This window comes from Hordeum vulgare, chromosome 2H (assembly GCF_904849725.1).
Source record: "Hordeum vulgare subsp. vulgare chromosome 2H, MorexV3_pseudomolecules_assembly, whole genome shotgun sequence".
Lineage (NCBI taxonomy): Eukaryota > Viridiplantae > Streptophyta > Magnoliopsida > Poales > Poaceae > Hordeum > Hordeum vulgare.
Genome location: NC_058519.1, coordinates 82,314,901 through 82,330,533, shown reverse-complemented (window position 1 = coordinate 82,330,533; position 15,633 = coordinate 82,314,901). Strand labels below are relative to the sequence as shown.

The window sequence follows — 15,633 nt, the reverse complement described above, 5'->3', positions numbered from 1 at the left end:
CTGAACTCCGTAAATAACATCTAGTGTTGATGGTGAATAAGACCACTAGTTTCAAGAGAAACGACAAAGGCAAGAAGGGTAATTCAAAGAAGAGCGGCAAGCCTGTTGCCAATCCGATGAAGAAACCCAAAGCTGGACCTAAGCCTGAAACAGAGTGTTACTATTGCAAGGGTATGGGTCACTGGAAGCGCAATTGCCCCAAGTATCTGGCTGATAAAATGATATAGTGTAAAAGAGATGCATATATGTGCATGTAACTCGTGTCTATATTTTATAAATATGCTCGACAAAGCACGACGGATGAGATAGTGTAATATATTCGTGACGATGTGCAATATAGTTGTTCCTTTATTGTTGTGTATGTACCATCCAATTTAGTGAAAACAAAAATTAAAAAAATGCCCAAAACAAATAAATGGGAAAATAGGGGCAGCAAAATAGTCCCATCCAATTTAGTGCAAAACCCTAAACCCTAAAAATTGCTCAAATAAAACAGCGAGAAATAGCCCCGGTTCATAATACGAACCGGGACTAATGCCCCTCCCCCCTCACTCCCAGCCCCGCCACGTGGAAGGTCATTAGCCCCAGTTCGGGGCCGAGCCGGGGCTAATGGCCCAACCGAACCGGGTTAAAAGCCCTTTTTTTTACAAGTGACTGTATACTGCCTCCAAAACTATACATATAAGGTTTCGCGGATGAATTTACTGTGCCCCTTCAAAAGTTTACAGATCGAACAAATTTTACGGAGTTTGCTCCGCGTCGAATTTTTTTCGACCGAAATTGTAAACACCTCTTTTTTACGGGTTTGACCAATCTACGGGGTGTGTTAGAGATGCTCTAATAGCACTATATCATCTCGACATGGCAACTCTCACTTGCAGAAACTAATGCATATGATCCCAGCAATTCAAACTAGTTTCCGGACCAACTTTACAGTTGTCAAACTATTGTATAATTTCATCAGTACGTGCACCCTCCTACCACATTTAAGTTTAACACCCCAATTGCTAATGCTTTTTTATTGTATTTTTTTGTTGATAGCTTACCAAGCTGACCACTTGATCAATTGCTAATGCATTTTACCATGATAATTGTCCAAATTTTCCATCCAGAAATCGGTTTGGACAAGAACCATCAACCGAGGCCTATCTTAGCCAAACTAGCCTAATCTTGGCAAAGATGGACTGTACGTGACGGAGCCGTCAAGTTATTCACAATCCAAATTTAATTAAAATCTAAATTTAAATTATTCTAAAAATAACCAAATAAATCTTACTGTGATAACAATTTAACAGATGACTAGGAGAAAAAAAAATTAAAAACTATTTGTAAACTTAAGTTATTCACAATTTGGGTTTGAAGCAAATTTGAACAAATTCAAATTTAAAAACTAATTGCATAAACAGAAACTAGACAAAATTTTAATCTAATGCAAAAAAGAATCACTAAAAAAATTAAATATCCTAAAAGATATAAGCAATTTAAAACAGAAACTACAAACAGAAATAAAATTTAAAAACAGGAAAAAAATAAAAATACAAAACCCCTTTAGTCCCGATTCAAGACACGAAACCCTTTAGTCCCGGTTCGAGACACGGACTAAAGGTCCGTTTTGAACCGGGACTAATGACCGACGGACGTCCTTGCCGTTCGTAATGGAACCAGAACTAATGTATAAATTAAGCTGGGACGGAAGCCCCTTTTTCTACTAGTGAAAGAAATAAAATTAAAACCACACATTGACTTCACCAGGCTCACTGCTGATGTATCCACGGTCAAATAAGAACGTTAAGCACGGATCCACGCATCCACCAGCCCCGCCAACGTCGCCTCTGACTCCCCACCCTCGAGTAGAGCCTCTTCCGCCCGCCTCATCACCGTCAAAGTCCGCTCTCGGAGCACCCTCCCGCCGTCCGAGTCCATCATCCACCTGACCTTCTTAGCAACCTCCTCGGCCTCCACCATCTCCCTGTCATACCCTTCCATGGCAACGGCCAGCTCCATCTCTTTCTCCAGAAACACCGCGTTCATCCGCTGCTCCGCGTACAACGGCCACGCCAGCATGGGCACGCCCGCCATGACCGACTCGAGCACCGAGTTCCATCCGCAGTGCGTCACGAAACAGCCCACCGCGTCGTGCGCCAGCACGTCGCGCTGCGGCGCCCACGACTTCACGACGAGGCCCCTGCCCTTGGTCCGGTCCAGGAAACCCTCCGGGAGGAGGTCATCCAAGTCCGGCTCCGGCGGCTTCTCGGAATTCTTCTTCGACGAGGAGTCGTCGCTTGGCGGGCTCCGCACGACCCACAAGAACCTCTGCCCACTGGCTTCTAGCCCGGCGGCCACCTCCCTGGTCTGCTTGGCGCTGAACCGACCAAGGCTGCCGAAGGAGAGGAAGACGACGCTGCCCTTGGGCTGCGCGTCCAGCCACGCCAGGCACCCGTCACCGCGCTTCACGCCCACCTCCTCCGACTTGATCAGTGGCCCAATACAGTATACCGGGGGCGTCCGGAGGCCGGATGGCGCGCAGAGTCCGGCCACGATGGTGTCCATGGCACGCGGCTCCAGCGAGCGGAAGGTGTTGACGATGATGCCCTGGGACCGGAACAGGTCGGTGCTCATGCTTAGAAATGCCTTGTAGGGCGCGCTGTCGCGATCCATAAGCCGCTGAACGGCGTGCGTCGCCGGGAACGAGGAGATTCCCGGAGCGTGCACGAGCTCCTGGCCCATCTCCCCGAAGCTCCTCGCGCTCTTGCCGTGCAGAACCGCGAGGTGCAAGAAGAAAGCCAGGATCTGCGCCCCGGAGGTGCAGAAGAAGTAGGCGGGGATGCCGAGCTCCGCGGCCACGTCGATGGCGGCGCTGCAGAAGAAGTCCAGCACGATGACGGCCGGGGCGTCGCCGGCGAGGAAGTCACGGAGGTGCGGGTTGGAGAGGCGGGCGACCTCGAAGGTCAGCATCTCGGGCGGCTCGGACCCGAGGAGCTCGACCTGTGGCAGACGGTGGAAGGAGATGGCGGGGTTGGCCGCGGAGACGCCCGCGAGGAAGGGGCCCGTGGCGCTGGTGTCGTGCGGCGAGTCCATGAGGGCGACCGTGACGGCCAGCCCACGGGCGGCGAAGAGCTTGCCGAGCTCGATCATGGAGACCAGATGCCCCATGCCCGGCGACGGGTAGAGCACCACCCGCGGCTTCCTGGAACCCATGGTGGTGTTTGTTCCTGCGCCGACCATGATGGAACGATTTCTTGAACTCCTGATCGTTGGTGCGGATTTCTGGAGAGTGTGCTTCCGTTTGGAATGTGCGTGTAAGACAGCGAGGAAGAGAGAGAGAAAGTGAATGTGCGTGTGAGACAGCGAGGAAGAGAGAGAGAGAGAGTAGGATGATTTGAGATGGAGATGATGAAGACGAAGCAGAGATTTATAGGGGGGCGCAGGGCAACGACGGCTTGGTGCTCACTGCTCAGGTGGGGATTGTGTTTGGACTTGCGTCGAAGCTGGACTCTCATTTTATTCTTTTTTTAGTATGCTAGTAATAGATCGTCATGGTGAGTGTCCGATGAAACGAAAGGGCGATCGTGGCAACGTCATCGATGACAAATGGAATTAATCAGACTTTTGGTCTCTGCTAACATCGCTGGAGGGAATCAGTAAAAAGCAATTGATAATCAGCCACTGGCATGTGTGTTAAGCTACTTTAGATACAACAATAATATATAAGAGTGAATAGAACTTATTTAGTAGATATATAGGATATAATTTGGTCCCATTCACCTAAAAACAATATCTTTTTGTTGAGCAATTAATGAAGAGGGACGCCCGGTCGGAAAAATTTAATACAGTTGTTGATCGAGAACGACAATGTTTGCACTGATAGTCTACCTTTGGACGCTGTTAATAACTAGTAGTGCTCGTGTAAAACAATATTCGGAGGAGTGCTCGTTGATGGTTGGCTTACATCTACCTCGTCTACGTCATAGCTTACGTATCAGCAATACCTTTCTTCCTATTTTGACTACCCAAAAAGTTAAGCGTCAATAGATGTTTGGTAGCGATGGTTATGGCACCAATGGAGTGCTGCATATGTAAAGGTATGGAACCACACACGTATGTTGGTGCAAGTGGCTCCCTTAAAGAAAAATTGGACGAAACTCGTCATTTTTTAAAACTTCAACAGAAAATGAGCACAATCTGAAAATATTTCACAAGCTAACCCTTTTTTGCATGACGTCTAGGGCGGGGACATCCTCACCCGTGACATCATGATAGCAACAACTGACCTTTTTTAAAAACTTTAATACAAAATGATTATAATCTGAAAATATTTTACAAACTGGCCTTTTTTTTGCATGATGTTCGAGACTGGAGCGTCGTGCTAGATAGCATGACGTCCTAGCCCTGGGACGTTATGGTAGCGACATCTAGCATGACGCTTCGGGATATGGCTGATGTCAAATAGCTTGGCGCGCTAACCCAAGGCATCATTCTACTCCCTCTATTCCTAAATATTGGTCTTTTCCAAAATATCGGTCTTTTAGAGATTTCACTAACGAATTACATACGGATGTATAAAAACGTACTTTAGAACATAGATTCATTCATTTTTGCTCCATATGTAGTCTCTAGTGAAATCTTTAAAAAGACTTATATTTAAGAACGGAGGGAGTATCTACATGGCGCGCTGCCCTGAAATAGTTATGCTATCTAGCATGGCGCCCTAGCCCCGGGCCTCATGCAAAAATGCTAGATCCTAAAATATTTTTAGATGGGGGCCTTTTTTTGTTAGAGCATATTCAACACACGTGCGATTTTACCGTCGCGCGTGCAGCCGTTCTGGGTGCTCCAGCGGACTGTGACAGCCCGAGACCGACGTTCCAGAAGATTCCCCCTTTATTCCGTTTTCGTCGGGTGTCTATTTTCCTTTGTCGCATCATCATCGCATCATGCGCATCATCTGCATTGCATCGGCATCTCCGTTGCCGCGAGTTTTCAAAAGTTGCATCCGTTGTTAGTTGTCGATTCTCGTCGTTGTCTGTTCTGAGCCCGACCGCACACGCACGCGCCCGCGGCATCGTCAAACCCTGTTTGTAAAAGTGTGTGCAAAACTATCTCTGATTGGGTTGAGACTTGACGTGCGGTCTTAATTAGTTGTAGCTAGGCCACGTGTCAAATTTCGTCGCAATCGGAGTTCGTCTGGTACCCAAACGGTTGACCGTAGCGGCACCGTATTCGGTCTACCGTCGAACGTTTTTCGATGTTTTAAAATTTCATTCTAGGCCTAGCCCCTCTGCACAGTGCACCGACCCTACGTGCAGCCTAGGTTGAACCTCGTGGAACCCGAATCGGGCGGTCATAACCGTTCGGTCCGGATCAACCCCGTTCGACCACAAACCGTCATCGGTTTGTCCATTGAACCCCTATTCTCAAATTCTTTCCTAACCCTCTTTTCCTTTTCTCCATTCAACATTTTTTTTCTCTTTTCTTTCTCGCTTCCTTTCTTTGTTTCCGTGAGAGAGAAGGAGAGTGAGCCCAGCCATGCCGGCCAGTTGGGCCTTCTGCAGCCCAAGACAGCGCCGCCCCACCTGCTTACCCTAGCGTGCACAGCTCCTCGTCTCGATCCTCTCCCCTCATCCCGACAGCGCCGCCTCCTGCCCAGAAAGAGAGCGCTCGATCCCGCCGCCCCCGTGCTCGCGTCAAGCGATGCAACTCCCTGCGTCCGCGCATCCGCCGAGCCCGGCTCGCCCCCCGTTTCCCTCGCCTGTGCGTCGAGCGCCTCGACCCGCCTGCGCGTTGACCAAGCCGAGCGCAGCAGCCACGCTCCAGGACCGGCCCTCTGCCCTGCGCTCCTCCCGCGAGACCCCTCCCTGCCTTTTCCTATTTTCCCTAACCTCTCGCAGCTCTGTCTCGATAGGAACCTGACGCCATGGTCGTCGCCCATGGAGCTTGTATGCCCGCGCCACCAAGCCTCCTCGACGTCGGGAATGGAAACCCCGGTGTCGGATCTATCGAACTCCGCAGTTCCCGCGCCTCCGGTACCTCATCCCCTACCCAGATCGCCATGGACCTCGGCCTCTCCCCGATGTGAGCAGTTCTAGCGCTACTAAAATTCAGTGTTTTGGCTAGATGCGTTTTGCACCAGGGGTTATATGCCGTCACCGCTGTTATCTGCCGCAAGTAGTCTGCTAGCACGATGGTTAGCGTAGCACTGCTACCTCCTGTAGGTCCAGGGATCAAATCCCCATGACTGCATTCTTTTAGCTTCTGCATTTATTTTCGTTTTTAGAGTTTTAAGTAGTGCATCTGTTTTATGTGCATGTCATACTGGTTCCCATGTCAATCCACATGTAGGAGGTCCTCGGGTCAAAACCCATAGAGGCCGAATTATTTTGTTTCTGATTTTTTTTTCTTTTCCTTTTCTTCTTGTAGTTTTTTTGCTAGTTGCAGATACCCCATAATCTGCCTCCAGCACATGGGGAACCCGGTAATCGGGATCACCCCATCATTTTGTTTGAAATGACATGCACACACTTCCAATTTGTTGGCACCGGTATCTCGTCGAGCTATCGGTACCGGAACGTGTTGTGACTGTCATTGCATGCGTGATGCATCCATGTCATACGATCTCGTGTTGCTCGTATCTTTTAGTTCGTAACTCCGTTGGAATTGGTCTATATATGTAAATGGACTAGTATGACGTGTAGTTTCACGTGAACCACTTTACTTTGCGGTTTAACAAACATAAAAAGTGATTAGGACAAATCTGGACAGAATTAGATTTTAACGCATGGGGTCATATCGGAGATGCTATATGATGTTTCTGACCTCAGTTAAAATGCCTAGATAGGTAGATTAATTTGTGCTTCACCCCTTGCCATGTAAAAACCATTTTATATTGCCGTGTAAATAAACGGGAGAGAACTAAATAATTTGTATGTGGAGTCTCGTCAATATGCAACTCGTTGCATATTGAGCTTCACTTAATGTGTAGAGTTTGCGTGATGTGAATTGCCATGCCATGCCTTGCATGTTTCAACTGTTCATGCATCATACTAGGTTGTGCATTTGTCGTGGTGAATATCGTGTGTTGATTTGTGTTTCCGGTTTGCTTCGTCTCGGAAGAGTTCCGCAAGCGTGTCGGATTGTGAGGACCCGTTCGACTACGTCGGTTCGTCTGCGTCACAGAGTCATTCTTCTTCCAAGCGGGATCTCAGGCAAGATGACCATTTCCCCAGATACCATTACTATCATTGCCATGCTAGTTTTACCGCTTCTATCGATTATGTCTCGTTGCCTACCACATGTTAAATATCATCCTCTCAACAATGCCATGAAAACCTTCAACCTGTTCAACCTAGCAAACCACTGATTGGCTATGTTACCGCTTGCTTAACCCTGTGTTAGCGTTGCTAGTTGCAGGTGAAGTTGCTTCCATGTGATAACATGGGTTCCTTGTTATATCACCCTATTAAATGATATTTAATTTAATGCACCTATATACTTGGTAAAAGGTGGAAGGCTCGGTCTTTCTAGCCTAGTGTTTTGTTCCACCTTTGCCCCTTAGTTTCGGCTACCGGTGTTATGTTCCATAATTGAGCGCTCCTAACACGATCGGGGTTGTTATGGGGACCCCCTTGCTAATTCGTTTTAGATTAAAGCTGGTCTGGCAAGGCCCAACATTGGTACTACATTTGCCCAACATAATAATTTGATAATACTGAAATGCATAGGGAGTTAGCGCTACCCGAGGAGTAATTCTACATAATACAGGGAGGACCAGTGCTGATGGTGCTGGTCCAAAACAGAGGAGCTTACTAATGCTACGCGGGGTAACTCGGCGTCTGACGTGGTAACCATCGCTCATCCGTCGTGTCCTGAGAACGAGATACGCGGCTCCTATCGGGATCGTTGACACGTCGGGCGGCCTTGCTGGATTAGTTTTACCTTTGACGAGATATCTTGTGCATCGGGATTCCGGTGATGCTTTGGGTAATCTCGGAGTTGAGGTTTTCCACTAAGGAATCCAACGAGATCGCGAGTGTCGTGATCGAGGATTTCTATGCGGCTTGTGGTAATTTGTGATGGACTAGTTGGAGCACCCCTGTAGGGTTAAATCTTTTGGAAAGCCGTGCCCGCGGTTATGTGGCAACGTGGAAACTTTGTTTAACACTGGTTCTAGATAACTTGAAGTTAATTCAATTAAAATATGCCAACTGTGTGCGTAACCATGACTGTCTCTTTCGTGAGTTCCTTTTCCGATCGAGGACGCGGTGGGGTTATGTGTGACGTAGGTAGGTGTTCAGGATCATTCATTTGATCATGAGTAGTTCATGTCCGCTATGCGTAGATCTTCCCCCTCTTATTTCTTGTACTCGTAAGTTTAGCCACCAAATATATGCTTAGCCGCTGCTGCAACCTCACCACTTAACCATGCCTCACCTAATAAGCTTTGCTAGTCTTGATAGCTTTGGAAATGAGATTGTTGAGTCCCTTGTGGCTCACAGATTACTACAACACCAGTTGCAGGTACAGGTAAAGGTTACTTGACGCGAGCGCGTTGATTGATCATTTGGAGTTGCTTCTTCTTCTTCTTCTTCTTCAGCGATCTAGGATGGGTTCCAGGCCGGCAGCCTGGGATAGCAAGAATGGACGTCGTTCTTCTTTTCTCGTTTGTTTTCGTCCGTAGTCGGACCCTGCTCTTCTTCATGATGATTATGTATTGTACTGTTGTGACTCTGATGTAGCTTGTGGCGAGTGTAAGCCTATATATATATATATCTTCTTTTCAGTACATGTACTTGTAACGATATCCATTCTTGCGACATGACGAGATGCGCTTCTATCTCTGACGAGGCCTCCGTGCCAAATTGAGGATAGGGTCGCATCTTGGGCGTGACACGAACGCGCAAAAAACGCGTGCGCTATAGTTGGTTCAACGCGTGGAGCAAAACAGTATCGTGCGCCGCTTATTTCGTGTGTGTGCCCACTCCCGCGTGTTGCACAACGACGACTCACACGCGGATTCCACCAACCGCCGGATCCAATCGTTAGCGCCGCCGCCTACACCTTCCCGTTTACTCCATCGACCCAACGACTCTTCCCCGGCCTATCCCAAGCGTGCCGCCGCTGCTTCCTCCACCTCTTATCGCCGCCGCCCCTAGAGCGCGCCATTCCTTCGACGAACAGCGCCCGACCGCCCACTGCCGCTCAGGGCCCACAAGGTGTTTGACAAAATGCTTGCAAGGTATGTATTGCTTCAACTTCAGATTTTGTAGAAGAATTTGGTGCATGTTGTTTGTAGTTTTATAGCTAGTTTAAATTCAGTATTGTACATAAGTTTGTCATATGATTCTTCCGACGAAGAATTTGATATTCAAGAGGAGGAGAACCTTGCAATGACCATAGCTATGCACGTCAATAAAAAGCCAAAGCACAGTGGTTTGGTTATGGGTCGTCTGAAAAATTGGAGGGATAAGACCGATGCCGACAAAACATCGCTGAGGCACTATTTTGTGGATAATCCCGTATACCCTGAGTCCTACTTTCGGTGTCGTTTTAGGATGAGCACCGAGTTGTTCAAACGCATTGCAGAGAAACTGGCGAGCCATGATCAGTTTTTTCAACCAAGGAGGAATGTCGCGAGAGAACTCGGGCATAACACCTTTCAAAAGGTGACAGCCGCTTTGCGTATGTTGGCATACGGTATTTCGGCTGATCTAGCGGATGACCACTTGGCCATGGGTGAGAGTCAAGCCATCATGTGTGTCAAGCGCTTTGTGGTTGAAATTGTGCAAGTATTTGGTCCAGAGTATTTGAGAGATCCCAATTCTGAAGACGCCGCAAGGATTTTGGAGATGAACAAAGCTCGCGGGTTCCCAGTTATGCTTGGCTCAATAGATTGCATGCATTGAGTTGGAAGAATTGTCCTAAGGCATGGCATGGATAATTCCACGACCAGAAAAAGGGTTCCACTATAATCCTTTAAGCAATGGCCAATCAAGAGACTTGGATTTGGCATGCTTTTTTGGAATGTGTGGATCTTTGAATGACATCAACGTTCCTAATCGGTCACCACTCATGAAAAGGATTGCAAATGGTGAACTGCCACCAACGCAGTTGTTAGCAAATGACCATACATACACCTACGGGTACTATCTTGCCGATGGCATCTACCCAAAGTGGCAAACATTTGGGAAGCCGTTGAAAAAACCAAAAGGAAAGAAAAATCTTGATTCCCATAATGCTCACCGACGGCTAGGAAATATGCGGAGAGAGATTTTGGAATTTTGCAAGCCCAATTTGCTATTGTAAGAGGATTGGCTAAATTATGGGATCAAAAGATCCTTTGGTACATCATGAACGCTTGTGTGATCATGCATAACATGATCATCGAGAATGAGCGTGGGCAAGATTTAGACTACTCCGAGTATGAGCTCTTGGGACATCCAGTGCGACGGAGAGCTAAGAGGGTGTCCCGATTTGTTGCCTCCTTGAGGGAGTCCGGGACTAAGGGGTCCTCGTAGCGCAAAAAAAGAGCGCAAAAAAAGTAAGAAAGAAAATCAAAGTGACTCTTCCCTTGATTACGTGTCATCATGACTTTGTTGGTGTTCTTGGCTCGCGTCTCTAGTACGGTCTAGCTTAGGACCAACACGGTACCGTCGTTGAGCGTCTTTTCAACTTTGCAACTTTGAACTAATTATTGATGACCCTTCTTGCTACCATATTATAATGCTTCCCAGCTCCACATACATCTACATCGTGTGTTTGACACCACCTGGCAATAGCTCTATCCAAGCTTTGAGAGTTTTGACTACACCAGTTGCCGATCGCCACCTACTGCTGGGTAAGAATTGGTAAGAAATTGAGATTTGATTGACGGATTTGTGACACACCACCACCACCACCACCACTTCCTAGTAGTCTATAGGTTCATATTATTTTGTGTTCCTGTTGATGCTAACCATGCCAGGATCACAGGACGAGGAGATCGACTGGGAGAACCTGACCAACCGGGAGCTCCATGATAAATTTCAGCAAATGATGTCTCACCAGGTACATGATTTCGTGACCACCTTTGGACAGGCCATGGACAGGCTAGAAGGTATGGAGAAGAAGTTCGACACCAAGATGAACGCCAAGTTCAATGAGGTCATTGCCCGGTTACCACCACCAGCTGCAGCTTATGTCCTGCTTCAACAACAACAACAACAACAACAACAACAACAACAACAACAACGCCTACGAGCGCGACGTGTGCCTATCGGCCAAGTTCAGAATTTTGGTGTTGTTGCTCCTATTGCTGCTCCTCATGCTGCTACTACCGAGGTTTGTGTGGCTGAGCAGAATGAGGATTATGATGGTGATTATGATGATGAAGGAGAGGTTGCTCCAGTTCAGCACCAGGAACAACAACCACCACTACAAGTCGTCGGTCATCCACATGGATACAATCGAAATGGTAGGGATGCACCACAGCATCAGGTACAGGATCATGACCATGTCCCTAAACTTAAATTGAATATTCCTACTTTTGATGGTCGATATGTTCCTGATATATATCTTACTTGGGAGTTAGAAACAGAGCAACGTTTTACATGCTTGCAATTTCCTGACGATAGACGTGTTGTTGCTGATGTTTGTTCATTCACTAGTTTTGCTTGTGTTTGGTGGTCTGAATATTGTCGAATACATCATGCTAATATTCCAACTACTTGGGCTGCTTTGAAAACTGCTATGGGTACTCGTTGGGTTGTTGGAAATATGCCCTAGAGGCAATAATAAAATGGTTATTATCATATTTCCTTGTTCATGATAATCGTCTATTGTTCATGCTATAATTGTATTAACAGGAAACAGTGATACATGTGTGAATAAATAGATCACAATGTGTCCCTAGCAAGCCTCTAGTTGGCTAGCTCGTTAGTCAATAGATGATCATGGTTTCCTGATCATGGGCATTAGATGTCATTGATAACGGGATCACATCATTAGGAGAATGATGTGATGGACAAGACCCAATCCTAAGCATAGCACTAGATCGTATTGTTCGTATGCTAAAGCTTTTCTAATGTCAAGTATCTTTTCCTTCGACCGTGAGATTGTGCAACTCCCGGATACCGTAGGAGTGCGTTGGGTGTATCAAACGTCACAACGTAACTGGGTGACTATAAAGGTGCACTACGGGTACCTCCGAAAGTGTCTGTTGGGTTGGTACGAATCGAGATCGGGATTTGTCACTCCGTGTGACGGAGAGGTATCTCTAGGCCCACTTAGTAGAACATCATCATGAGCTCAATGTGACTAAGGAGTTAGTCACACGATGACGTGCTACGGAACGAGTAAAGAGACTTACCGGTAACGAGATTGAACAAGGTATAGGTATACCGACGATCGAATCTCGGGCAAGTTCTATACCGACAGACAAAGGGAATCGTATACGGGATTGTTTCAATCCTTGACATCGTGGTTCATCCAATGAGATCATCGTGGAGCAAGTGGGAGCCACCATGGGTATCCAGACCCCGATGATGGTTATTGGCCAGAGAGGTTTCTCGGTCATGTCTGCCTGTCTCCCGAACCCGTAGGGTCTACACACTTAAGATTCGATGACGCTAGGGTTATAGGGAATTGTTATACGAGGTTACCGAAAGTTGTTCGGAGTCCCGGATGAGATCCCGGACGTCACGAGGAGTTCCGGAATAGTCCGGAGGTAAAGATTGATATATAGCACGGATGGTTTCGGACACCGGAAGTGTTTCGGGCGTCACCGATAACGTACCGGGACCACCGGAGGTGGCCCCGGGGGACCACCGAAGGGGGGCAACGACCCCGGGGGATGAGGTGGGCCAAGTGGGGGTGGGAACCAGCCCCTAGATGGGCTGGTGCGCCTCCCCACTCAGCCCAATGCGCAGGGGAGAGAAAAGGGGGGGCAAACCCTAAGCCAGGTGGGCCTAAGGCCCACCAGTTGGTGCGCCACCCCCTCCTCCCCCTCTGGCCGCCGCACCTCCCATCTGGGGGGGCTGTCGTACCCCCTAGGGTGGGAACCCTAGGGGTGGCACCCCCTACCCCCTCCCCCTATATATATCGGGCACTTTTGGCCATTGAGACACACGGTTTTCCCTCTCTCTCGGCGCAGCCCCGCCCTTCTTCCTCCTCCTCTCTGCCGGTGCTTGGCGAAGCCCTGCCGGGAGACCTCGGCTCTCCATCGACACCACGCCGTCGTGCTGCTGGAGTTCTTCCCCAACCTCTCCCTCCTCCTTGCTGGATCAAGGTGTGGGAGACGTCACCGGGCTGCACGTGTGTTGAACGCGGAGGTGCCGTAGTTCGGCACTAGATCGGAATCGCTGCGAGTACGACTCCATCAACCGCGTTCTAGCAACGCTTCCGCTTAGCAATCTTCAAAGGTATGAAGATGCTCTTACCCCTCTCTCGTTGCTGGTCTCTCCATAGGAAGATCTGAATATGCGTAGGAAAATTTTGAATTTATGCTACGTTACCCAACATGGGTTCCACCATATCATCAACGTGAATTACTTCAAAAATTGCAGCGTTTAAGACAAGGAAAAATTATGTAGAAGAATATTATCAGGAATTACAATCTGGCATGATTAGATGTGGTATTGTTGAGGACAATGAAGCTATGCTTGCATGTTTTATGGATGGATTAAATAGAGATATTCAAACTATTCTAGAATATAAGGATTATCACACTATCACTCGTTTATTCCATCTTTCTTACAAAGCTAAATGTGAAGTGCAGGATCGACACACATTGGCGAGAACTAATTTTTCTGCAGGTCGCACTTCCTCATGGACACCGCGGACCTCATCTACTTCCACACGTCCTCCTGCATCAGCACCGCCTACTTCAGCCACCAATTCCACCAGAGATACCAGGAAACAGGACCCTGCCCCACCCTTCGCCAAGGGCACACCTTCCAGGCCCGCACATAGCTCTTCTTCATCCATGTCATCCACATGGCAAACACATGAGGTTATCTGTCGTCGTTGCAAGGGTGGAGGTCATTATGCGAGAGAGTGCCCATCCAAGCGCGTGATGATTATTACTGAGGATGGTGGATATGACTCCGCTAGTGACTATGACGAGGAGACGCTGGCTCTTATTGCAAGTGAAGAACATGGTGTAGATGATACTGAACAAAAGACACACTACATGGCTGCTGACTACGCTGACAGGTATGAAAGCTTAGTTGCTCAACGTGTTTTAAGTGTGCAGGTAACACAGGCTGAGCAAAATCAGAGGCACAACTTGTTCCATACGAAGGGAGTTGTGAAGGAACGTTCTGTTCGCGTAATCATCGATGAAGGGAATTGCAACAACTTAGCTAGCATGGAGATGGTGAAGAAGCTGTCTCTCACCACCAGACCACATCCTCATCCTTATTATATCCAGTGGTTCAACAACAGTGGCAAGGTTAAGGTAACACGTATTGTTCGTGTGCATTTTAGCATTGTTACATATTCTGATTTTGTTGATTGTGATGTTGTACCCATGCAAGCATGCTCCATTTTACTTGGTAGACCATGGCAATTTGATAAAAAAATTGTACACCATGGTAGAACAAATTAGTATACTCTTATTCATAAGGATCAAAATATAACTTTGCTTCCTATGTCCCCTGAACATATTATGAAAGATGACATTGCTAGAGCTAGTAAAGCAAAACAGGACCTACATAAGAGTGAAAAACAGATTGTAGCAAAGGAATTTGAGCAACACAATAAGCCTACTAAATCATCATCTAGTGTTGCATCTGAAATAAAACTGAAGAGTGGTTGTTTACTTGCCACTAAATCTGATATTACTGATTTGGATATTGCTATATTTGTTTGCTATGCTTCCATATGCAAAGAGGTATTATTTTCTTTCGAGGACATGCTACCCTCTTTGCCTCCTACAGTCATTAACATTTTGCAGCAGTTCGCTGACGTCTTTCCACAAGACGTGCCACCGGGATTACCACCTATTAGAGGGATTGAGCATCAGATTGAATTAATTCTCGGTGCATCGCTACCCAACCGTGCACCATACCGTACCAATCCAAAGGAGACGAAGGATATTATGCGTAAAGTACAAGAGCTGCTCGATAGGTTATATACGCGAATATCTTAGTCCTTGTGTTGTTCCTATTATTCTAGTGCCAAAAAAGGATGGTACATCGCGTATGTGTATTGATTGTAGAGGCATTAATAATATTACTATTCGTTATCGCCACCCTATTCCTAGGCTAGATGATATGCTTGATGAATTAAGTGGCTCTACAATTTTCTCCAGAGTTGATTTGCGTAGTGGATACCATCAAATTCGCATGAAATTGGGAGATGAATGGAAAACAACATTTAAAACTAAGTTTCGATTATATGAGTGGTTAGTTATGCCTTTTGGATTAACTAATGCACCTAGCACTTTCATGAGATTAATGAATGAGGTTTTACATGCTTTCATTGGACGATTTGTGGTAGTCTACTTTGATGATATATTGATTTATAGTAGATCTTTGGAGGACCACTTGGATCATTTGCGTGTTGTTTTTATTGCTCTACATGATGCACGTTTGTTTGGTAACCTTGGAAAGTGCACCTTTTGCACAGACCGAGTATCTTTTCTTGGCTATGTTGTTACCC

General features: G+C 47.1%; 1 protein-coding gene across 1 annotated transcript; it reads right to left on the bottom strand.

Annotated features, from left to right (window-relative positions):
* Positions 1-1,660: 1,660 nt before the first annotated feature.
* On the bottom strand, positions 1,661-3,434 carry LOC123429657 (UDP-glycosyltransferase 1-like). Its single transcript, XM_045113669.1, has one exon. It carries the CDS (start codon positions 3,223-3,225, stop codon positions 1,789-1,791), a length of 1,437 nt encoding a protein of 478 aa, XP_044969604.1. The 5' UTR covers positions 3,226-3,434; the 3' UTR covers positions 1,661-1,788.
* Positions 3,435-15,633: the final 12,199 nt, after the last annotated feature.

Excerpts from the sequence above, each read along its gene's own strand:
- LOC123429657 (XM_045113669.1), bottom strand. The coding sequence starts at position 3,225 with ATGGTCGGCGCAGGAACAAACACCACCATGGGTTCCAGGAAGCCGCGG.